The sequence below is a fragment of the Oryzias latipes genome, chromosome 2, assembly GCF_053564925.1.
Source record: "Oryzias latipes strain Hd-rR chromosome 2, Olatipes_Hd-rR_3.1".
NCBI classification, from domain to species: Eukaryota; Metazoa; Chordata; class Actinopteri; order Beloniformes; family Adrianichthyidae; genus Oryzias; species Oryzias latipes.
Window position 1 is genome coordinate 14,023,406 of NC_136238.1, and position 25,374 is coordinate 14,048,779.

The following is a 25,374-nucleotide window of genomic DNA, read 5'->3' on the forward strand; positions in this document are numbered from 1 at the left end:
AAAATGATTGTGTTTTAGGGTCATTATAATGTTTGTTTTTGATTAAATCAAGATACTATGGAAGTCAGTGCTTAACGTTCTGCTCCAATTTAAAAGTAATATTGTTTATTCTATAATATAACTAGAACAGAGACGACTATTATTGTGTGTAATTATCCACAATGGGTCCTGTAATATCCTTAAATTGTATTTAATTGCCATAATAGATATGCCCATGAAAAAAAGATATCGCAGAGAAGGATTCCAGTTTCTTCATTTCTTTGACAATTATTACATTCTCAAATTTCTGTTGTATTGAACATCCTATTTTTTTTTTTTTAACCTTTTTTTGTGGTAAGTTTATAGATTTTCTCTCGTCAAACTGGATGAAACCTTTACAAAACACTGTCAAATCATGTCAAAACTTTTAATTTACTAAATGGAGTGATGGAGTATCAAGTTGCATGTTGTAATTTAATAGACTTAATAGACAAATACTGTCCAAATAGAGGGAAGTGTTTTTGGAAACACCTTTTTTTTTTACAGACACTATTTTTAATTTGACATTTTTCAATCCATTTTTTGTCTTAAAAAGCTAAACTGGGCTTCAGTGGCTCTGTGCCTGCTGCTGTTTCACAGAGTTCCTGCCTGAGGGTTCACACAGCTCTGAACCGGAGGAACTATCAAAGCCTGGTGAGATGACTGTGAAAGAAATGCTGTTTAATTGGCCGAGGATAGGAGCAATAAGCTTCCGGCGACAACCACAGCGGTTGTGTGCGCTACGAAAAAAAACGCCTCAATGAAAGTTTAGCTGCCAGTCTGGACAGATTTTTTGGGGAACTGTTCAACCAACCAGTCTGCTCTGATGGGTTTTGGGGTTTTGTCTTAATCTATGGCCTCACTTTTGACACTCTAGTAGATCCTTAAAGTCCCACTTGGATCTTTCGATCTATTTTGAAACATTCCCAGAGGCCTTCTAGTTATGATCACGCCTTTTTAGCAAAAAAAAAAGAAAAAAAAGAAATCGGTGTTATTTTCTAGGACATATCTCCAGAAGACCCAGTATTTGTGGGCAGGACCGTTGCAGTGGAGCAACTCCACCCCCCTTTCCTGTCACCCAGGGGAAATAAAGATGTACATGAATCTATTTGTCTACAAGTGGGTGCATCAGAATGGAGCAGAGCAGGGAGCTTATGCCCCCACTCGTACATTCTACATCACAAATAAGCATTTTCCAATGGTAACTTATCGTTTACTGTCCTCCTTCAGGAGAAAAATGACATGTAAAAATGCTAGAAACACAATTTTTCATTTGAGGGGGTCTTTAATCTGAAGAAATATAATTGTACAGGACAAGAACTTTTCTTTCTTTTTTATAAACTGGTCCACACCTCTTGTGTTTTGCTTCTGAATAGAGCAGGTTCCAAAAAGTTTGCACCATTTATTTCACTTTTAAGCTTTAAATCTTGAACTGTTTTTTTGTTTTTCTGGAGTTCTATTCCTTTCAGATGTGTTTTTTGTTGTTGTTAAAAGTGTCTACACATGAAATTAAATGAAATCTGTGCATATGTAATGGATACTTTCCAAGTGCAGAAATATTTTTGCAGAGAAAAAAAATTAGTTTGTTGGACGTATAGCTATAAAAATGTTTTATAGTCTTTAGAAATACGTTTTCAAAGCTTTAGATAAGACGCTTTTACAGATGCCTCAACTTCATTAGTATAACTCCATATACTTTTCCCTTGGAATCACAAAAATGTCACAAATTCTGGGTTAAAATTCTTATGTATGAATGTGTAAAATGCTACCAAACACAACAATCTTTAGTTTGTTAATACTCATAAAATACTTTTGATGACACCAGCGTCTCTCAACTACATTTCCCCACGTGAACGTATATTTGTTTTGCCTCAACTGTTTAGTTTTTGTAAAATAAAGCTACATTTATCATAATATTCCCATTCTGGGCATTAATAAAACCTCCTCTGCAGCGGCTGTATTGGCCTGGTTGTTCAATGGAGGAGCAGAATTCCTACGAGCGTGCACGCCTCCGGTAAGAATGAGAGTTTTTTTTTGTTGAAACCGGGTCAGTGTGCCACGCTTCGACTCCCGCCGTTGTGGGTTAAGTTGAGTCTAAGTGGTAGCAATGCAGCTTCCAGCAGCTCTGATGACCTGCCAAGCCAACAGCCTTTGAGCCCCGAAGGCTTCCAGTGGTTTTTTCATTCTGCTCTTTCTGGCTGCATGTATGTAATAAAGCTGAAGTCAGTACTGGGGTAATATTAGATTCTATTTTTTTATTTTGTATTTGCTCTGCTCAACAGCTGAGCCGATAGGAGCTGAAAACATGTACTGAAAAAGATTTTTATTTTTACAATTGGGGTACAAATGTTTAAAAAAAATAATAACTTCTTATAACGCGCTCAGAATTCTGGGAAATGGGACACGAGGGCAACAGAATCTGGGATAATCAGAGGCATTCCAAACCCAGAAAAGCTTGTGATCTCAGCCGCTGCAGGGATCTTCTGTTCTGACCCAGCATGGTTCTTATCCCCTCACAGGCTTTGGAGGGCTTTAAGTTTTTAATGACGAGCACAAACCCTGGGATCTTTGTCGAAAAAAAAAAAGCAAAATTTTCTATATCTGTTTTTCGTTGTTCATCCTCCAATTTTGATTTCCTTTTTTTTAACCCCTTCTTTCTTTTCATTATCTAGCCCAAAGACGAAATGTTTGGAAAAAAATTGTTTATTCAAATCAAGTTTACCCTTTCATACAAAAGGGGTTTAAAGGAATTTACATCTTGTATGTCCAAAAATTCGTAACACCCCATTGTAACTATAATCTGTCCAACACAAGAGGCCTTCAGCTCTTATCTGTTTGGTCAACTGCTGGACGGGACAAGTTTAAAACATACATTTGTAACGTTTCAACTGTTAACTCAATTAAAGACTCGTTCTAGTCATCTTTTGATCTATTTTAAAGGTTGTTCCTAGTGGTCTTTGAAATTATGACTATGTCGTTGTAGCCAAAATCCAAAAACCTATGTCGTTTTCTAGAACATAGTTCCAGCAAAGCTCCTGAGTTGTGGGCGGGACTGCTGGTACCTCTCTTCCTGTCCCTGTTGCTGAGAGCTCTCTGTTTACATGCTCTTCTCCTAGCTTACAGCCCCCCCCAACCCCCATTTTAACATAACCGGTGCAGTACAAATGGCGAGCAATGTTGGATCTATCCAGCCGTACAGTTTTAAGTCAGATTCCAGCAAAGGCGTACATGGATCTAGTCGTCTACAACTGGCCGCATCAGAATGGAGCGCAGTAGGGCACTTGTGGCCCGCCCAGTGGCATTTCTTTCGTCTGCTCCTGATTCACAGTGATTTGGATAAAGAAAAGTCAGAAATGTAATTTTGAGCCTAATTTTCTTTACATATGCCCTCCATCATGAGAACAAATGCCACAAGAACACATTAAAAACACCGAAAACACCATTTTTACTGGAGTGGGTCATTAAACGTAATTCCAGCAGATTATGAAGTGTAGAAAAGCGCCCTTGCACTGATATGCAACACTTTACAGTACTGAAGTGTTTCCACAGTCAGCTGCTTCTATTGCTAAGGAAAACCTTTAAAGTCAAAGTTACCTGTCGCACACCTAGGTGTGTGAAATGTGTTCTCTGCATTTGAACCATCCCCTGGGGGATGCGGTGAGCTGCAGACACAGCCGCGCTCGGGAACCATTGGATGGTTTAACCCCCCAATCCAACCCTTTAATGCTGATGTCAAGAAGGGGAGGCATTGGGTCTTTGGCATGACTTGGCCTGGATTTGAGCTCACGACTTTCCAGTCACGGGGTGGAGACTCTGCCACAAGGCCACTGAGCTGGTACTGAACTTTGCCTTTGTGAAGTGTTGCATATCTGTGCAAAGTTGAAACAAAAAGCCTCTTTGCTCCGTTTAAGAATGAGCGAATTCACGGTGATCGCGTACAGATTTACAGTATGTCAAAGAGCGTCTGTTATGTAGGTGTCGCCATCTCCAGTGTCAAAGGGTTATAAGGAACTCCACTTCATCTTGTGATTACGGTATCAGTGTTTGATAAAAACTAAATAACTTACAGCAATAATGAAAGCATCTTTCTAACGACAAATTTAGAACCATTATTTTTATTATTATTATTGTAGCCCAATTCTACAAACTTAACGACGACCTATGAAGGATTTTGTCACACAAACAGGCAGACGGCTGGTTCCAAATGCAGCAGGTTTGTTAGCTTAGCTAAAAACCCACAAAGCTAAATCAGGGTCAGGCAGCCAGGACTTGATGGAGAGAGTCGGGGCAGGCGGCAGGAAAACTGGTGTCAGATACAGAGTCAGGAGAGAGAAGGTCAGGTCCAAATAAAATGCTTAGTAAGGAAGGCAGAGTGGGACAGGCAATACTTTGCACTCAGTGTGGCACAGTGCAGAGCTTAAGAATGCTGTAGTTGATTGAGTGAATGAGTGTCAAGTGTGCGGCATCCAGGAAGTTTGCGCTGGGGATGCTGGGAGCTGTAGGGCAGTGGTCCCCAACCACCGGGCCGCGGGACATTTGGCACCGGGACGCACAGAAAGAAAAATGATTTCCATTGTATTGTTTTTTCGAAAAAAACGTTTTATTTTGAAAAGTGACCGGATTCTCTCTGTTACATCCGTCACACTCAACGCACGTCAAAGTCGCGACACCAAACATCATGTGATACACCCCGATGTTGCTCATGTGATGTTCTGTTGTTGGTGTGACGTTACGAGGACACCGCTAATAAAGTTGCACCTCAACCCCCCCCACCGGTCCGTGGTAAACGTGTCTTGCGTTGTACCGGTCCGCGGTGACAAAAAGGTTTGGGACCACTGCTGTAGGGCATTAAAAACTCTGGAGACAGTTCCGCCGGTGACCAGAGGGGGAGACAGAGTTCTGACTTCTGAAAGATGTTTTGTCTTTTATTTTATTTTATTTTTTAAATAAAACAGCAAAAGAGAACTTTGTTACCCAATAATATGTTTTAACTAATATTGCAGATGTTTTTGTTACATCAGACAAAGTGTTCCGCTTCAGGGGGGCTGCTCCCCCCAGCCCCGACCTCTGACCTTCCTTTGACTGAGGGTTTGCTTTAGGGATCAATAAACTTCCTTGTAGTCGTGACGAGGAGCCACCAGGGCGGATGTGCCGCTTCCTTCATGCCTTCCTTCTGCTTCTCCCCTCAGATCTCCACCCTGCGGCGTCAGGGCCGCACTCTGTTCTCCACCGTGCCCGAGACCGCCGAGAAGGAGGCCTGCTCCTTGTTTGTGCAAGAGGTAAACGCAGCTTCTCACCTGGACGAAAGGCCGCCTCACCTGCTCCCTTATCTCTGCGCCTGCTTTCCATCACATCCGAATGCCCTGTTTGTTTTCATCCTAACACTGTTTGGGTTCCACTTCCCCTCAGCAGCATTTCATGCGGGCGGCCTTTAGCTGACCTCGCAGTGTTTGTCTCCACCCATGCGTGTTTTCCGACCGTGAGGCTGCAGCAGATCCAGCCCGGAGTTCGTATCATGTTGTTTCAGGGCAGCTCGTTTCGGTGGAGTGGGGCCTGAAAAAAAGGGATAAGCGATACTCCCCAACTGCAGAAATTACATCATAACATCTGGAGAGGCTGTGGCGTTTCGTCAAAATGTGGTTTCAGTGTGTCGGTCCTGTTTTTTTGTGAGCGCTTGGCTCACTCCACCTCAGATAAATAGTTGTTTTCACAGCTGCTCCCTTCTGCTGCAGAAATATTTGACCTGATAATGCACCAAGTCAAATGACAATTAAAAAAAACTCCTTATTAAATAAACCTCCAAAGTTGTAGCTTTGAGATGGAAAAAATGTGTATTTACAGCCATCCAATTTGGTAAAGTATCAGCAAAAAGAATTTTACAAAAGTTTTAAACAAAGGACAATATTTGAATATAAATATAAATATATTTGAATATTTGTAGAAACAACAACTTATTATTTAAAATAACGTCATCAAGGAAACAAGCAGAATGAATCAATAGAATTGCAATATTTTAATATTTTTCTTTATTTCCACAAAGCTTTTTTTGTATTTTACCAGGAACAAAAACATTACAAGACATTTCCTGAATGAGCACACAAACATATACATAATATTTGCACATTTTAAATATGCTAATTTTATGTGTGTGCTCATTTTTAAATGAATAGTTCGGATTTTTTTTATGTCTTTGTGTGTCTTTATCGAGCGTATCCTGCCTAAAAATGTAACCGTTTTTACATAAATTTAGTCAAAACTGTTTAAGAACAAAACAAATTACACAAATATACATGTATATATATACTAACTTGGTTCTAAGTTGTACAAATTTGAACAATTATTGTATAAATCACTCACAAAAACTGATCTGTGATGATTTATTTGAAGATAAATGTTAAAAAACACAATTTTCTAAATGTATTTTGTTGTTTAAAACATTCCATGTTTTTAGACCTTTTTTTAAAATATTTTTATTATTATTTGTATTTTTAAGTTTTCCTCTAAATCTTTCTATTAGTTTTTAAAATTAGTAGCTCTTTTTAAAAACAATATTTGCCATAAGTTTCATTAAAACTGTAAGTGGAAATTATTTTGTTGTAGTTGGAGCTAATGTAGCCGACTAATGTTAGTGGTGTTCTTCCATCGGGTTGGTTCATTTTAAATGAAAATGAATGATGTTGCTTTGAAAAATACCATTTATAGTTTGTATTTCTTTAAGAAAGGGTTGCCTTTTTATTATTTTCTGTTGTCAGACTGTGTGTTGCAGTGTTTTTGTCTGATCTGGTGAAAATGCTCAAGTTTGACCGACCGTCTTTTCCAATGTCTGACGTCTTTGTCTTGTTCTCTCCTTCTGTCTCTCCAGTGCATCAAAACGTACAAGTCTGACTGGCACGTGGTCAACTACAAGTATGAAGAGTATTCCGGAGACTTCCGCCAGCTCCCAAAGTGAGTGCGTGCGTACGTGAATGGGATGGGCTTTTTGCTGAGACTTGCATTTTCACTGTACTGTGTTAAAAGCCCACAGAGCTGCTCTATGGCTATCTTCGCCATCATGCACACTCAAAAAATGAGGACAGGGGGGAATATTTGTGCTAAACTGACCATGAGGTTTAAAAATAAATGTTTTTTTTTCTGCAAACACATAAATTCTACTTGTTTTACTTAAATCTAAAAAAAAAAATTAGGGGTCATATTATAAATTTGAATCCATTAATTAAGCGAATAATCACGCAGATTCCCTCCGATACCTGTTGGTAATCTGTGTGTTTTTACCTGATTGTTTACAGCCCTGTCTGTGATTTGTCCAAACCCCTAGAAAGCTGGATATCTGCCCGGGAGCTCCTCCTTCACAACAATGGAGAGCTTCCTGTTTTTGCCTGCATAAAACTTAGAACTATTCTGGGAGCCCCGTTGATGAAAACTATTAAAACAAAGTGGAACGCTCCAAAATGCACGGCGTGCCTTCGGAAGGAGCCCCCTGTCAATGAGGACACGAACGAGCTTCGCAGATGGCGCGTGCAAAGTTTAAACACAGACAAAACAAGAACTTGTGACGACGGCTGGGCCTGGTTCAGGTCAAAGGCCAAACTGCCAGCATGTCAGTTAGTCAGAGAAACAAGGTAAAATAGATATTTTTATGTGTTTAGAAAAAGCAAAATACGCATTGCAACCTTAATAGTAAAGTATTGTTATGTTATGTTTGTTATTTTTAACCAAAAACCAAAACCACAAGTGAAGCCAAGGACAGCAAAACTCCCTTTCAAAATAAAACAGAAAAGCAGATTTGAAAGGTAATAGTTCAAATTCCGATTAGCTAAGCGAACACAAGTCTCTAAACTGAGCGTGCTCAGAAACTTTACATTGGAAAAAAGTAAATGTAATTCGTTTTTGGTCCAAACAAATCAATACTGCTTAAGCCACTTAAGAAGTGAAGAGTCGATCTCAACAGAAACTAAGATGCACTAAATAATTAACGTACAAACAAGTCCTTCCAGTACTTGACGATCAACTTATAATTGGCTGCAACAGCAATCTGTAGGTAAAGCCAAAGTCTCGTGCACCCGTACGGGTCCACCCCTGAGCCGGTGCTGCAGGTTTTGGGGTTGTCCAAGCCTGTAGAGCAGGGGTGTCAAACTCAAATTCACAGCGGGCCAAAATTAAGCAGCAAAGTAAAGTCACGGGCCAAATTCAATATTTATCGAAAAATGAAATGCAACTGATATGTAATGTTGTAACCTTTTCGTATGGAAACAAACTTTAGTTTTGATTAAACACAGAATCTGGAACCACCAGAGCTTGATATTACAAACACATGAGAAATTCCATTTTCAAATAAAAGATACATTTTTTCTTCTTATTTAAATGAATAAATAAATAAATAAAGTATGTCTCGCCCTGTATCCTTTCAAGTTCCTATTTTAAAGTAAAAATCTTTTTTTTCAAAACCAATAACAAAATAACCAAAAAATAATGCCATTCAATAAAAACGTAGCATTTCAACTACCTTGCAGTAGAAACATAGGTCTAAGCCAGATACCTGGCATCTTTTCTTAGACGCAAGTTCATCAATGTCCGTGGTCAGGCTCTGAGCCGAGGAAAACCTAGTATTTTTGCAGGCCTGTCTTGAAATCTCCCGTTGTCCATCTTTCGTTTGGCCATTTTTGTGGAGGGTGAAATGAATTTGTCCGATGTGACTGGAGCATGGCTGTCAGTGACTGTAAACAGATTAAAGGAGCGCTTGCCAGTTTCGACTGTGCTCCAACGTACTAGCAAAGCATTGTGGGATTTGTAGTATTAGTGGTACAGTATATACCGCAAGCCAGCTCTAATGCACATTTGATATGATCTCGCGGGCCAATTATAACTACACTGCGGGCCAAATTTGGCCTGGGGTCTGAGTTTGACATACGGTAAGTGCTGTAGAGGGTTGTAGAGAGGAGCCACTTGCGGTTTCCTCAAGCGAAAGATTTTCGTGCTTGTGGTAAATGTATCGTGAAGTATTCGTAATGCTAATGAAAGTTGCACACCTCTTATGACGTTCAGGTGACGCCGTCGTATAGTGCACGCTCTGGTAACAGTAAGGTGCGAGAACTGGCTCCTTACTGACCGCCGCAAATGCTGGAGATGATACATAGGTGTCCATGAGACACCCTTTGGATCCCCACGCTTATCACGTAAACACACTATTTGATGGTGTTGAAGAAAAGGAAAAAACTTGTACGACATGCCTGCCTCTCGCCTACTTCCCTTGTTGCAGGAAGTGTTCACTACGACCAGTCGTTTGCAACATGTCCGCAGAAAAAAATGTTTCTCTCTATGAGCTCATCGAGCAATCTACGACTTTGATATTTTGTATGGGCCACCTGTACAGATTTGCCCATTTTTTTACCCGCAGACAGCCTGTATCCACCCGAAAGGGCAGTTGTGACTATTGGTCAGCTGGTTACATTTTCCCTCCACTGGGCATCATTTGTTTGACTAAGTCGATCGTCTCGCTGTAGAATATCTGTGCTGGGATGACTTAAGCTCGATGGGATCAGCTACCTGGCTGCCAACCCGGATGGTTAGAGGTTCAAATCAAAGTTACCGTCATTGGGCCAGAAACACCCAAACCTCACACTGCTCCTAATTTGAAAAATTATTTCTAGATTGCTTAGAATAAAAGCTACAGACCTAAGATATGTCAATCTTTGCACCCAAATTTAAACACGTAGAAGAATCAAGAGTCAAAATATGAAAAATTAAAGCCAATATATTAACTCTGAACCGTTCTAAATGTAATATACCACAGAGAGAAACTGAGACTGACTTAAAAAACCCTAAATGAGAAATCTTTCCGGCACAGAAAATGTTGCGCAACACTTATTTATTTCTAACAAGATTCCGGCAGTGTGCACGAGAATCCAGGGGGAAATGAATGCATAAAGTTCAAGGAACAGTCTTCGGTTTTTGATCGATTCCTGTTAAATTTGTCTCTGATCCAACAAATATCATGTAGTATTTTGTCTTCCAGTAGTCCCAAATTGTCATACTCTGGTGAGAAAACTGAGCCTATCTTATTGCTAAAGAAAAATAATAATCTTAGATATGGTTGCAGCTTTTGCTAAAGACCAAAAAAGTACTGTCTGGCTAGAAAGTTTGATATCTTTGCTGGTAACCAGGGTTACCCCAGCATCCAAATTAGCCAAAGCGCCCCTGAGCAAGTCGTCCAACTGTACCCATTACGGCGAATTTTTCCTCCCTTTACGGCTGGTGTTAATTCTGAACTGAATGATGGACTAAATGGGGATTTTGTTTCTGCTTTCAGTAAGATACCACGACCTGAGAAACTTACAGCTCATTTGTTTGAGGTGGATGAAGATGTGGAAAAAGATGAGGTAAAAGGAATTCAGTACCTCCACCTTTACTTCACCTGTTCTCAGATGACATGGCATGTGTGGAAAAAAGCTTGCAAGCACTGACAAATATATATAAAAAAAACAATAACAAGGCGTGAGATATTGTTTTTAAAGTTCTGCGTTTTGAATACTTCCTGCAGGATGCAGCTTCTCTTGGGTCCCAGAAGGGAGGGGTGTCCAAACATGGTTGGTTGTACAAAGGCAACATGAACAGCGCCATCAGTGTGACCATGCGGGTAAAAAAAACTGTAGTGTGTCTTCAGATGTCTCACATATATTTACTGCCATATAATGAAGTCACGTTTTGTGAAATACTACAATTTTACACAGACTATATCAACAGGCATGGGAAATATTTGCTACATTTTAGCACCAACTTCTAAGTTTTACATTAAAGGATTTTTTACTCACTACCTGGCATTGTGCTAGGTGCTAGTGTAGCCTGTATAGCTTAAGTAAAAAAACAAAAACAAAACACGACTGTTTCTCATACTTTACAAATAAAATGAAAGAGTTTTGCCTCAAATATGCAGATGATAACTCACTTAAGTAAAACAGAGTCTCAGGTTCACCATAAAATACAAATGCATGAGAATAAAGTTGTAAGTAAGTTTGTAAGTTGTACAAAGTAACAGAATCATGAGAAAAAAGTGGTACAATTAGGAATAAACACATAAACCCTGTCCAAAACAAAAGGCATCAGCTCTAATCTGTTTGCTCAGTTGTTGGACAGAACAAGTTTAGAAAAAAAGAAAAAAAAAGGAATAAAAACAAATTGTAACCATTTGCGAGAATAACGTTTTAAAATTATAAGAAAAAAGTAAAATTTTACAAGAATAAAATAGTAGAATTAAAAGAAAATATTGGTACAATTAGGAATTAAAGAATGTAACCATTTACGAGAGTAAAGTTGTGAATCTATGCAGAAAAAAGTCTTACTTTTACAGATGATCAAATTAAGCCGTTAGTGTTTCAATAAAAGCAATTTTACATTATCCGTTTAATTTATGTTGCAGACAATTCAAAAAAATCCCAGTACTGAAGACTCTCGCTGAATCTGCTTTACTTTTTTTTTTAAATATACAACTTTGTAAAATGAAATAACAACTTTGACTTTTTCCTTGTAAAATTACGACGTAAATTTACAATTTCATGTTTGTCACATTTTGACTTTTTCTCAAGATTTTGTTTCTGTTTTCCTAGTGTTTAATCCTTCGTTGTACTTTTATGGTTTCTTTAAATGACTAAAAATAAACGTGAGTAACGAATATTAGCAATATATTCTTCATTATGCGCTCCTTATATAATTTAGCTAAAGATTCGTCACTGCCCTCTAGTGTTTAGCTGTGTTATTGCAGCTTTTCCTATCTATGTTTCCTAAAATAAATCAAGTCAATGTAAGTAGGAGTTATTAGCAATAGCATGCTTTCTGTTTTAGCTAAAGATTCTGTACTACTCTCCAGTGTTCTGCTTCATTATTGCAGTTTTTCCAAATTTCTAATGGCTGCTTTGTGTTTTTTTGCAAACACTTTGAAAAACAAGCACTTCAACAAACTCACAAATGTGTGGTTTAGTGTTTTGCCTACAGCCAGGAATTGATTACCACTCTCCTGTTAAGTGGACGGCTGAGCCTCATGAGCCACCACAGCCCTTTAAACAGCAGACAACTGCTTCTGACGTTTTTTCCTGTTCTTCCCAACAACTGAAATTATGGTCAGTTTTTTTTCCTAAAAATCCACCCATCATCTTCTTTTCCCTTGTAGTCCTTCAAGAGGAGATACTTCCATCTGGCCCAGCTGGGTGATGGATCCTACAACCTCAATTTCTACAAAGACGAGAACACCTCCAAGGAGCCCAAAGGAACCATCTTCCTGGACTCTTGCATGGGGGTCGTGCAGGTACTATCACCTGAACGTGCTCCTAGTTTGGACTCCTCATCCCTTGTAGGGTTAGTTGCAGCTTTTCTTTCCGCTGCGTGCCCCCTCTCAGAACAGCAAAGTGCGGCGGTTTGCCTTCGAGCTGAAGATGCAGGACAAGAGCACCTTCCTGCTGGCTGCAGACAGCGATGCAGAAATGGAGGAGTGGATCGGCACTCTCAACAAGATTCTCCACAGCAGCTTCGAGCAGGCCATGCAGGAGAAGAGAAATGGAGATTTGCACGATGGTCTAGTTTTGTCCACTTTTTCAAACTTCTTTGTACTCAGTGTTTTCGCTGCAACTTAATTATCAGCTAACAGAGCGAACTTTGGCTTTTCTAACAGAGGAAGAACATGGAAAGACAGACCTTTCTTCTGGAGCTTTTCAAGACACTTTTCAGGTAAAAAAATCAGAACCACTGCTGTGTTTTTTTTTGGACATCTGATGTTTCAGAACTTTATAATGCAGATGGGGAAGAAGTCTTCTTCACATATTTATTGGCTCACATTCATTTAGACTCAAAGCTGCTTCAAAAAGTCAGATTTGATCCCTAAGTACTGAGTACAACTAGTCTTACTACCTAAGCAGGTTACCTGCAAGATAGCATTGGAGAACCCTAAATGAACTACAAACTACAGGATGACCTTTTGTCGGGATGCCCGTAGGGATGGGTATCGTTAAGGTTTTAACGATACTACTACTCTTATCGATACTGCTTATCGATCCGCTACTCTTATCGGTACTCTTATCGATACTTTTTGAGGACGCAAATAAATAAATAAATAAATAAATAACGAATTAAGAACATAAAGTGTTTTATTTCCTCACTATGCAACAACATTGTTTTTTTTAACAAAACATTTTACTTTATACATGAGAATGTTCCAGACAGGATATTTATTTAATTATTTAAACTAATTGTTTTTATTATTTATGAGTGTGATGTTTCATTTGATCTTTTGTCCATTTTCCACAACCTTGAATAGACTTTTCTGTCTGTCAAACACCAGAGTTAAGTTAAGTTAAGTTAGATGATGGAATCAAATTCACTTTGATGCAGACTCCTTTCTATTTTGCCAACTCCATTTATTTTTCTTTAAATCCAGTAAACCCAATAAATGATATTAATTTTACGGATGACAACTATCATTAGTTATTAATTATTATTAAGTATTAGGAAGCAGCTGATAGTTTGTCGCGGGTCTGGAATCATAAGCGGTGAGTCTAAGCCCCGCCTCTCTACCTGTTTGTTGTATGCTCCGCGTGCAACGCCCCCCACCCCCCTCCCGCTGCCCCAGCCTGTTCTGCACAAACAGCGCAACATACGGTCATCGTAGTAGCAAGGTGACAGCATGGTAGGCAAACTTAATAATTTTTACGCAGAAACGTTAGTTCTTAGTCTAGGGCGCTCACGTGTCCCCTACAAGATCGCCACTGACTGTGTGTGCGCTGCCTTGTCTTGTGTGTGTGTGCGCGTGCGGCGTCTGAACAACAGCCCCGCCCCCCGTGCACACAAATAGACAGAAAGAGCTCTCCGCTTCAACGAGAATACCGAAATTAATATCATCATTAATTAACGGAAAATTGACTGACTTGGTGAGTTCAATATGGCAGATAACGCTTATATTTTGTGGGACACAAAAAAAAAAAAAGAAAAAGTAACTTCTCCAGTACCGATAGCAGAACCGTTCAGGTCAGATCTTAACGATACTGCGGTCTTGAAGAATGCGGCCCCTGGGGCTGGTTCAAAACCGGGGCACGGTACCCATCCCTAGATGCCCGTAGGATGAGAGTCGTCTCTGCCATTAATCACGGGAAAGGAATGGGACAGGATCAAATTCTTACAGGAGCGGGAAGCAACCAGTTTGTCTCGGTCGCGAATGAAACAGCTCTCAGCCTGAGAATCTCAGTGCGGCTCTTCAGAGTGAACGACGAGAGCGGCTCCTTCCTGGGAGAAGTTTTTTTTCCTCTCTCTTAAGAGGCACGTGAATAATCAAAATTTAAAATGCGCTTAGCCTGAACATATAGTTTGCTGGCGGGGTAGTGTTTGCAAAAACAAACTACAGCTACACAAAAACGCCAAAGAAGCAAAATCATGAAGTTGAATGAATGAAATGTGTTTTAAAACAACCATAATTTTTCATATAGCTTTTTTTTTTTTCATATCTTGAACAAAGTATTTGACATAGTGTCAACAGCTTTTACTACATTTGTGGTTTTAAGGACTGGATTGATTCCAAAATGTAGAGGGCATCTATCGGTTGTTTTTCAGTCTAACTTGAGCTTCTCTTCCCCTGCAGACTGCCAGAGATATTGAGTCAAAAATGAGGAGTGAAGCTCGCCTGAAGCTGTTGACTCTAGATCCTGACACACAGGTGACGTTTGTCTCTTTCACCCGGCGCTCTCTGTGGATCGTGGTTTCTAAAAAAAACTCTGCGCTTATTCGTTGACGTCTCTACAGAAACTGGACTTCTCTGGGATCGAACCAGACGTGCGTCAGTTCGAGGAAAAGTTCGGGAAGAGAATCCTGGTCAGCTGTCACAACCTGTCCTTCAACCTTCAGGGTTGCGTTGCGGAGAACGAAGGCGGCCCAACGACCAATGTGGGTTTTTCCTTCAAGTGCTTTTTAATGACAAGATACGCAGGTGTATGATAACAAGAGGACATCACAGGTTCCTCAGGTGGCTGGTCCCACATCAGTGGTCCAAAGTGTGGGTTGTTGCCATGACATCCATTCTCACAGGGCGTTAAGATCATGCTGGTTTCCTGCTGTCGCTCCAGTGTGGAAGCAGAACTCTGCAGGGAAACAACAGCTATTAACTTCCATGCTGCCCTCTAACATGAGCCGCCTTGCACACGAACACTCGAGTGGATTCTGTTAGGGAAATGCACGAATGCATTTGTCTTGACACCAAATTTAAAGTGCATTAGGGCCTGTAGACGCTTCTCTCTATCTCTCTTGCTATGTTTTCCCAATCTAGCTTGCAGAACTAAAGTACTTTCCCTCCTTTTTGTCTTTTTTTTTTTTCCACAAACAAAGGTAGAGCCTTTTTATGTGGTCCTGTCCCTGTTTGACGTCCAGAACAGTCGAAAGATCTCCGCAGACTTCCACGTGGACCTCAACCACCCTCTGGTTCGACAAATGACGCAAAGTCCGGGGCCAGATTTGCAAATCAACGGCAGTAACGGCACCGACGGTCCCGTGGGAAGCCGCAGAAGCACCCAGCTGCAGGAGCGTGCTCTTGAATACCCCACGCAGGGGGTGTTTTCAGTTACCTGCCCCCATCCTGAGATCTTCCTGGTGGCCAGAATAGAGAAAGTCCTACAAGGGGGGATCACCCACTGCACTGAACCGTATATGAGGAGTTCAGACTCCACCAAGGTACGCAGCGTGTAGATGAGGAGTTTGTGCGGCTTTATTTCAGGTTATGATACATTTTCTTTCATTTAGACTAAACTAAATGAACGTTATTGTTTAGATTGCACAAAAGGTGCTGAAGAATGCAAAGACAGCTTGCAGCAGACTTGGGCAGTACAGGATGCCATTCGCCTGGGCTGCACGGTAAAAGTTCACTAGAACACGTTTTTTTTTTTAACAGCGATAAACATGAAACGTCCCGTCAGCCTGACCCATTTTTGGTTGTAGGTTCGTGTTTAAAGATGCATCTGGAACTCTGGACAAAAGCGCTCGTTTCTCAGCTCTTTACAGACAGGACAGCAGCAAGCTGTCCGACGAAGACATGTTCAAACTGCTCACTGACTTCAGAAAGTAGGTTGTTTTTTTTCTAACCGTCTCTCGCTTGCCTTGATATATCTGTAACTGGATTTCCCTTCCTCTGTTTTCCCTACAGACCAGAGAAAATGGCCAAACTTCCTGTACTTTTAGGAAACTTAGATGTCACCATTGATAGCGTGGCCCCGGATGTGACAAGTAAACCCCTCAACCATGTAAACAAATCCCATCTCATCATCCATGTTTAACTCTTGAACTGTTGGTTTGTTTGTAGACTGTTTCACTTCCTCCTACATCCCTTTGAAGAACTTTGAAGCAAACGGGTCGGGTAGTACCCTTCTAGAGGTGGACGAGTTTGTCCCTTGCATCGCAAAGTGCTCCCAACCTTTTACCATCTATAAAAACCACCTTTATGTGTACCCCAAACACCTCAAATATGACGGGCAGAAATCCTTTGCAAAGGTAAGTACAGCAATGTTTCTATGATGATGAAATGGTTTGTTCAGAATTGGATTCTTGGTTCTGGCAGACCTTCTCACATCATCAGCTGATTGGTTTTCCTGTTTAGTCTGAGACCTTTTGGCATCAACCTCAAGCTTTAGATCACTGGATGGAATTATGTTTCTGTAGAGGAGCAGCTTCTGATGAATACATTAATGCAGATTGTTTTAATCAATTAGGCACTTCTCCCATAATTCCTTAAGGGAGAAGTGCCTGGTTGGGTTTTAATGTAATCTGCCTAATGCGGTTCCACTCTTGTCTTCAGGCGAGGAACATTGCTGTTTGTATTGAATTTAAGGAATCGGACGAAGAGGAAGCCCAACCGCTGAAGGTACATTCACACGCAATACGTTTTTATTCTTTTACATTTGCACAAGCTAGGGATTGAACTACAAACCAAAGGAAGGAGTGTATTTTTACATTTGCGGTCTTTTTTTAAGTACATCTTATACTTGCGGGTTTTCAAGTTTAAACCTCATCTGCTCAGATCTTGACTTACACTTTTTTTTTTAATATGTTTTGATTTTATCGTGTTTTACTTTTTGAACCTGTTGTTTTGAACCTTGGGTGTTTTGAAAGGCGGGTTTAAAAGAAATGTATTATTATTATTATTATTATTACACCTCATGGACTTTAGTACTATCGACAGTCTGAAATTTTTGACTTTAGATTTAAAAGAAGACAATCTAACAATCTTGATTTGACATTCAGTGGTTCTCACTTCAAGCTCAATAGTTTTGACTTTGGACCGAGTGTTTTGACTTTGTTCCTGGGAAATATGGTTGAGTCCTCAATCATGTTAACTTTGGACTGAGCAGTCTTAACTTTAGGCTGGTTATCTTGGCTTTGGAGTCGACAATCTTGACTTTAGTCTCAACGATCTTGAATTTAGATTGAGCAGTCTTCACTTTAAACAATTCTTTTCACTGTGGATCTAATAATCTTAATTTTAGACTGCTGGTGTCCTGGCCTTGGACTCGACTCCATTATCTTGACTCTAAACCAAGGTCTTGACCTTATATTAAACAATCTTGACTTTAAGATGAAGGGTCTTAATTTAAGATTTAAAGGGTAACACAACAGCACAGTTGGAGGCTGACTCCACTCTCCCCCCTGATTTGAAAAATAAAAAAGAGGGCGAGAGGAGGCGGGCTGAGCGGGGAAGGCTATTATATTGGAGCTACAGAGCATGAGGTGAAACTCCTGAAATTACAGGGGAAATCAGTTGATAAATAACAAAATTCATCTTTACTACCTCGTTTCAACCTCTAGGGGGCAGCACATAGACTGTAGTTTCGAGGAATTAGACAAGTTTAGTTTGAATTGTCAAAATTTTGGCTAGGGCCAACAGTCAGCCCTTTTAAATCCCCATTTGTACAGGTAGCCAAAAAAAATTGTTTTAACTGTTTAGGGAGTAAGTTTTGATTTTGGACCAAGTATTTTCAAGTTTACTGTTTTGACTGTGGATGTAACCTTACTTAAGACTCAAGGACCTTGACTTTAGACTGAACAGTCTTGACCTTAGACTCAACAGTTTTGACCTTCGACTTAACAGTTTTGGCTTTGGACTCAACGGTCTTGGCTTTGGATTCAACGTTCTTGACTTTGGATTCACCGGTCTTGACTTTGGACTCAACGGTCTTGGCTTTGGATTCAACGTTCTTGACTTTGGATTCAACGGTCTTGGCTTTTGATTCAACGTTTTTGACTTTGGACTCAACGGTCTTGGCTGTGGATTCAACGTCTTAGCCTTGGGTTCAACGTTCTTGGCTTTAGAGTCAATCGTCTTGACTTTAGACTTGACTGTCTAGGCTTTAGATTTAACGGTCTTTACTTTGGACTCAACGGTCTTTACTTTGGATTCAAAAGTCTTGACTTTGGACTCAATGGTCTTGGCTGTGGATTCAAAGACTTGGCCTTGGATTCAACTTTCTTGGCTTTAGAGTCAATCGTCTTGACTTTAGACTTAACTGTCTAGGCTTTAGACTCAACGGTCTTTACTTTGGACTCAACAGTCTTGACTTTGGACTCAACGGTCTTGACTTTGGACTCAACGGTCTTTACTTTGGACTCAACAGTCTTGACTTTGGACTCAACGGTCTTTACTTTGGACTCAACGGTCTTGACTTTGGACTCAACAGTCTTTACTTTGGACTCAACGGTCTTGACTTTGGACTCAACGGTCTTGACTTTGGACTCAACAGTCTTGACTTTGGACTCAATGGTCTTGATACGTGCCTTGTCAAGTAAAATGTTACTCTTTTTTTTTTCTCCTGTTTTAACAAGGTGTGTATGTGCACACGTATACATGCATGTCTCACATGTATAATTGCAACTCAGTCTGTTCCTTACTTTGGCTAATTTTTTTTTTTGGTTTTGTTTCACTTTGCTGCAGTGCATCTATGGTCGTCCCGGCAGGCCTTTGTTTACCAAGCAAGCATATGCAGCCGTCCTGCACCACCAACAAAACCCAGAGTTCTATGATGAGGTGCTTCCACCAATGTTTATAGACATTTTTGCACACGCATCAGAGGATTTAAACACCCGTGAAGGCTTTTTTTTTCATTTATGTGAGGATACCTGTTTAAAACTTTTGTCCAACCACAAGAAAACGTTTTTGTCATTCTTAGATAAAGATAGAGCTGCCCACTCAGCTGCATGAGAAACACCACCTTCTCTTCACCTTGTATCACGTCAGCTGTGATGGCAACAGCAAGAAGAAAGACCTGGTAGAGACTCCAGGTTGGCTGCCACTTTCCCTCTTACCTTTCATCTGCTCAAAACACTACAAAACTTATGCAAATATCTGTTTCTAAAATGGAATCCAATTAACCCAACAATCACATAGACTTACCTCTTCTGTCCTTAGTGGGTTCAGCTTGGCTGCCTTTGCTAAGGGATGGAGGCAGAATCATTGTGAATGAACAGCAGCTGTCTGTGGCTGCCCATCTTCCACCAGGGTACCTTAGCTCCCAGGATGGTTCCAACAAGGTAAAAGTGACATCAAAACAACAGTTTCTCAACAGCCGATGAGTCAGTTATGCGAGTTCTTAACACTTTCTGATACTAATACCTTGCTACGCTTTCTGAAGGCAAACACTTAAGTGTTTCCTTTGTATCTGTTCTTGATGCCTTTCATTAAAAAGAAGTAGAGATCCTATTAGTGGTGATTGGATTGGGAGCCTCCAGGGGTTTCAGGAGGTTCCAGCACTGATATGTCCTTGAAATGTGATGTTAAATCTTTTAAATCGGTCAGCAGCAACCCCACAGCTGGAGTCCTGTTTCTGCAGTTTGCTTGATCCGGTGCTAAGTGGTTTTCTGCTAATTTGACTGGACCTGCACGACAAAAGCAATTCTGCAGTTGGAGAGAGAGAACAAGTCAATGGGTTGTACAGGGGTTCAAATCCCACGCTAAACAACCATCGTGTTTTTGGTAAAACATCTAACCACCTCAAAAATAATTTATCTGTAAAGCTATGCACGATCAAGAACATGCCTTTTGTTCATGGTGTTCACACTGTATAAGCAGGGAGGGGCTTCCTCTTTTTTTTCTTTTTCTTCTGTTTATTAGCACATGTCCACCACTTGAGGCTTGGTGCGAAAGTTGAAGCAGTTCAAATCTTGCGAATTGGGCACAAAACGGAAATGGTTCAGTTCACCGCTAGCATCCTTGCGATGGTGAATATGGATCACTATCATGTCAGAAGAGTGGCCTTGCTTTATCTTTATCTGACTTTGGATTCAACCTTGATAAATAAATGCAGACGTTGTCAGTCTCGTTCCTGTGTTGAGTTGCTGATTGGTCAAAGTTTGATCTGGTTTAGCTAGCAACGCTTGTTTAATGGACACGCATATTGTACATAGAGCCCGAAAACGATCGTAAAAGTGGTCTAAGTATGAATGTAAGAGTTTTGAAGCTAGAAACACAAATTCACATTGGCTTTTCATCGGAAGTGGCCGCTTGAATGCGCGTTGCCAGGGACCGTACCGCTCAGTGGAAACAAAGCTTAAATGTCCAACTTTTATTGGAAATTACTTACCTCTTTAAGGTTCTTTTTGTTTTTTTCTCTTCTGTTGTCTACTTGACTTTGGTCCTGATTGGTATGATTTAAGAAAAAGAATGTTTGGTGTGATTGCAGCAGTCTGGCTCGGATATTAAGTGGGTAGATGGAGGGAAACCACTGTTCACAGTCTCAACCCATCTCGTCTCTACAGTTTACACTCAGGTACACGCACATACCTACTAATGTATCCGTTTAAAGCGTGAAAAATTGACTCCGACACAGTTTCTTTTCAACAGGATCAGCATTTGCACAATTTCTTCCACCACTGTCAAAGCGTGGAGATGTCGGAACAAGCTTTAGACGGGGGGCTTGTTAAATACCTGAAGGTAAAAACCCACGTTTTTTGCTCAGGATGTAATTGTCGTGTGTCTAATACTTGTCTTCACTTTTTAGAGCCTTCATGCAATGGTGAGTCACGTCATGGTCAACTTTCTGCCCACCATCCTCAACCAGCTGTTTTGTGTCCTTACTAGAGCGACTCACGAGGAAGTGGCGGTTAATGTTACCAAGTAAGTTGGACTTTGACCCCTTTAACCCCGCAGCTTCAGCGCCTAGTGTTGACATCCTTTTGACTACTGTAACTCTTCAACCACGTACACAATAAAACTATTCCAGCAGAGTCTTTCACAGAAAAAAGCAGCTTTTCAATGATATGCAACACTTTAAGCCGGTGCCAATACGCACATTTTGCGCTTATTGCACAGATAAAAATTGGTCAAACGTGAATTTACGTGATAAAAGTTGTAGTTCTTTTTACGAAATCTTCACAGATTTATCACGAATGAACCATGTTAAAACCACGAAAAGAAGTACGGATAAACCCCGCAAAGAACTTGTAGATCACACATGCGTCAATTACATAATTTTAACGTGATATGTGTGCTGTATATGCAGTGTAAAAGTTATACAGCGGTGGTACATGCGTGAAACGTCATTTAGACATACATGGAACGGCCGTGGAAAGCCACAAATTTGAGTATGCATCTCGCAAAAATCTCGCACAATTGCATAAGGTTTACGTAATAATTATGTATAAAATACGTAAAATGTGTGTAAACAAAATTCTTAACTGCCGAAAAATTTTGAAAAGCTCAAAACCGAATTCACGTAAATACCTGATGGATTACAGTGCAGAATGACGAACGCAAGAAACAATTAAAGGTGACGTTTATCGCACACAAATCACGAAAGACCGAAATTGTAGACGTGAAAAATGCAAAAAATGTACATAGTAGCTACAGAATGTGACACGGCCTTTACATTCGTAATGTGTTACGTATAAAATTCTTTGCATTAGAATCACCTTGATCACGTAAATGGTCATAAACGTTTGGTATGTCAAAGAGCATTATAGTAATTCAGAGTTATTCAGGTGTCTCTGATGACATCTAGAAAAATGTTTTGCCTGGATCCCTACATTTCTTTTTTTAAGGGTCATGGTCCACGTTGTGGCGCAGTGTCATGAAGAGGGGCTAGAGCATTACCTGCGATCTTACATTAAGGTCTGTTGTCGCGGATGCGTCATGAATGCGTCTGTAAAAGCTCCAATTCCTGACGCGGATCCCTCGCTGTCGCTCTTCACAGTTTGTGTTTAAGCCAGAACCTTTCTCCTCCACCTGTGTGAAAACGGTTCACGAGGAGCTGGCCAAAGCCATGACAACCATCCTCAAACCATCCACAGACTTTTTAACCAGCAACAAGATTCTGAAGGTAACCTCTATACAGCTGCTATCAACTTCTTTTATTTTAGCTGTTTTTTTATTTTTTACAATAATGAGTAATGTAATTTAGTGGTCTCCAACCCTTATCAGGCCATGGACTGGTTCAATGTCAGACACTATTTTTTACGGACCAGCCTGTACGAGGCTGAAGTGGGCGTCCTATCCTATTTTTTTGTTTAGCTTATTTCCTTTAACTTCTTAGGGAAAGTTCTTCATCCTTTGTAAAAAGAAATCTGCAGCTGGTTTAGCTTCATTTCTATGGTTTCATGTAGGAACCTATACAATGTGATATAGCTTTTCCCTTAAACCATAAATGTCACAGCAGGAGCTAAAATAAAAATCGGACGCCAACTTCAGGGTTGTCCATTTTTAAGGCGCAACGGATAAAAATAAAAAAACATAAAAAATCCAAAAGAAGGATCACTAAAACAGGTATTTTTTCTAGATATCAATAAACAAAAATACTCAATTTGAGCAATTTTATTAGCAACTTCCTCGTAACATTAGACAAGCGGTTGCTGAACATTATGCATTATTATAGTGTGTGGGAACAACTGTCGTGATAAATCCACATGTCAAACAAAGACTCCTAGTTTTTGTCTGTTGAAAGCAGAATTCTTTATTCCTATTCTGTTCCTTTATTGGCTCTTTTCTGCGAAAAGAAACTTTCCAAATACGTTTGTATTTCGGTAACTTAAAGTTTGGGTCGTTTTTTCCTTCTTTCTGTGTTTCGGTACCAACTGTCCTATGGACCAGGGTTGGGGACCACTGATTTGGAGCAGGGGTGTCAATCTCTGGGACTCTAGGGCGGCATCCTGCTGGTTTTCCAGAATTCCTGCCAATAAGAAGCTTCTATGGTTGGTTAGTTGGAAAACATGTAGGACACCGACCCTCGAGGCCTGGAGTTTGACACCTGTGATTTTAGAGGATAGTATATTTTCACATCAACTGTTGCTGCACATATGTTATGTCTCTTTTGTTGGCTTTGCAGCATTCCTGGTATTTCTTTGAAGCTCTGGTCAAGTCAATGGCCCATTTCCTCATCGAGAGCGGTAGGGTCAAGGTAGGTCTGTTGGGGTCTTTCGCTTAATTGCTTATGTGCTAAGTCACAACTGTCCTTAAGGGTGAATGCGGGGTTGTCTGCTGGCGAAAAATGGGCAAACCTGTACGGGACACGGACGTGACCTGCACAAAGTATCAAGGACTCAGATTTGGTAGACGGTTGGATGACGTCCCTTTTAATTCACGGAAGTGCCAGTTGTTTGAAAATTGCTCATGTAGGGGAAATGAATAATTGCGGTTTGTTTCGGGCCAGAAGTACACGACGCCAAGCATTTCACATACCAGAAAATAGCTGTAAAAGAAAAAGCCTGGGGCAAGATTCTCCAGATTTGCACCCCTTTGACATTTCGCACCAAACTTCTTCTAGCTGTAGGTGGCGGACATGCATTAGTAAACAGTAAAAAAACAGAAGAAGAAGAAGCCCCTCCCTGCTCGTCCAGTGTGAACACCAAGGGCCGAATGCTCGTCAAAGGCCCTAGTGTGTACATAACTTGAGGCTTATTGTGGTTTCCTGCCTCCAGCTCTCCAGGAACCAGCGTTTCTCCGCCTCCTACCACCACGCCGTGGAGACCCTGGTCAACATGCTAATGCCACACATCACTCAGAAGTACAAAGACAACCTCGACGCTTCCCGTAACGCCAACCACAGCCTGGCGGTTTTCATCAAGGTTCTCCTCCTCTTCCGTTTGCCTTAAACCTGTCTGATTGGTTTGGATTCAGGTTATCAAATGAATGAATGTTCATTTTTCCAGCGCTGCTTCACGTTCATGGACAGAGGCTTTGTGTTCAAGCAGATCAACAACTACATGAACTGCTTTGTGCCTGGAGATCCAAAGGTTTGCAAACTTTTAGAAATGAATTTGTCAAGGACCTAAAGCTTACACAAAACGCTGCTTCTCTGGTTCTCCTTCTAGACTTTATACGAGTTTAAGTTTGAGTTCCTGCGGGTGGTTTGCAGCCATGAGCACTACGTGCCTCTCAACCTGCCCATGCCCTTTGGGAAGGGCAGAATCCAGAGGTATCAAGGTGAGTGAAGGGGGGGTCGACCTGCTGGGGTAAAAAAGCAGTTCACAGCGACAGATCAACAAAACTGAAAAAATGAATTAGAACAAACGTTTGGAGGTTTTTGACTCATTTTTTTATACTCTTTTATCAAAATAAATCTTTTCCAGAGCTGGTCTTTTATCATATTCTCATCCACCTCACTTTACAGCCCCCAGAAAACAAACATCAGAAAAGACACTTATAAGATGATTCAACAATCCCTTAAAATAGATAAAGAGAAAAGAAATCTTCATTTTTACACTTATCTTGCAGATAAATAACGTTTTTTTTACCCAAAAGAATATTGTAAGGTGAATAAATTGAACCTTTTTTTTATTGCCTTGTAAACACACAGTTGAATCACACAAGAAAGAAGCAAAACAAAAACAAACAAAAATAAGAAATGCCTTGGCTTGCCTTGGCTCTGTAGGTTTTTTATAACATTATCCAAGTCCTTATAATGTCATTTTGTCGTTTGTCCATTTTTCCCTTTTTTTTGGACAAAGATCTTCTTGAGTTCTTATCCCATAACTCAACAAATCCATTACATGTATTTCCTACACAAATTGAATCATTTCAACATATTGAACAGTTGGATTTGTTAGTTATAATTGCAGTGTAGCGTTATAGAACGTATGGAATAGGGCTCAGATAGTCGCAATCTGCCCCCCAAAATTTGAGTACGAATATCTTATATATTAAATATCGTTATATGTAAATATAGTAGAGTGTAGAAAATTACAATTCAGGATGTTTATTGCTCTGAAATTCAGAATATTGTTGGATTTTCATTTCCTTAAAAAAAAGCCTTCAAAATAAAGTGTTGTGAAGCTTCCCATTTTCAAAGTAAAACAGTCGAGTTCTGAAAAAAAAAAAAGGTTTTGCTTAAACCAACAGTGTTTTACATTCTTTTAAAT

General features: G+C 40.2%; 1 protein-coding gene across 16 annotated transcripts in view; it reads left to right on the plus strand.

Annotated features, from left to right (window-relative positions):
* LOC101167602 (dedicator of cytokinesis protein 9) overlaps positions 1 to 25,374 on the plus strand; it is a 76,183-nt gene that overhangs the window by 27,048 nt on the left and 23,761 nt on the right. For all 16 annotated transcript variants that reach the window (XM_023965156.2, XM_078932957.1, XM_023965170.2 and 13 more), the window contains exons 3-29: positions 5,208 to 5,297; positions 6,881 to 6,963; positions 10,325 to 10,394; positions 10,556 to 10,651; positions 12,179 to 12,313; positions 12,405 to 12,579; positions 12,677 to 12,732; positions 14,633 to 14,707; positions 14,794 to 14,934; positions 15,373 to 15,714; positions 15,812 to 15,894; positions 15,979 to 16,101; positions 16,184 to 16,263; positions 16,340 to 16,527; positions 16,832 to 16,897; positions 18,962 to 19,054; positions 19,197 to 19,308; positions 19,436 to 19,557; positions 20,706 to 20,792; positions 20,867 to 20,956; positions 21,024 to 21,139; positions 22,063 to 22,132; positions 22,215 to 22,340; positions 23,343 to 23,414; positions 23,935 to 24,081; positions 24,166 to 24,249; positions 24,328 to 24,439. In XM_023965156.2, the coding sequence (XP_023820924.1) occupies positions 5,208 to 5,297; positions 6,881 to 6,963; positions 10,325 to 10,394; positions 10,556 to 10,651; positions 12,179 to 12,313; positions 12,405 to 12,579; positions 12,677 to 12,732; positions 14,633 to 14,707; positions 14,794 to 14,934; positions 15,373 to 15,714; positions 15,812 to 15,894; positions 15,979 to 16,101; positions 16,184 to 16,263; positions 16,340 to 16,527; positions 16,832 to 16,897; positions 18,962 to 19,054; positions 19,197 to 19,308; positions 19,436 to 19,557; positions 20,706 to 20,792; positions 20,867 to 20,956; positions 21,024 to 21,139; positions 22,063 to 22,132; positions 22,215 to 22,340; positions 23,343 to 23,414; positions 23,935 to 24,081; positions 24,166 to 24,249; positions 24,328 to 24,439 (3,034 nt within the window). The remainder of the gene's footprint in view (positions 1 to 5,207; positions 5,298 to 6,880; positions 6,964 to 10,324; positions 10,395 to 10,555; positions 10,652 to 12,178; positions 12,314 to 12,404; positions 12,580 to 12,676; positions 12,733 to 14,632; positions 14,708 to 14,793; positions 14,935 to 15,372; positions 15,715 to 15,811; positions 15,895 to 15,978; positions 16,102 to 16,183; positions 16,264 to 16,339; positions 16,528 to 16,831; positions 16,898 to 18,961; positions 19,055 to 19,196; positions 19,309 to 19,435; positions 19,558 to 20,705; positions 20,793 to 20,866; positions 20,957 to 21,023; positions 21,140 to 22,062; positions 22,133 to 22,214; positions 22,341 to 23,342; positions 23,415 to 23,934; positions 24,082 to 24,165; positions 24,250 to 24,327; positions 24,440 to 25,374) is intronic.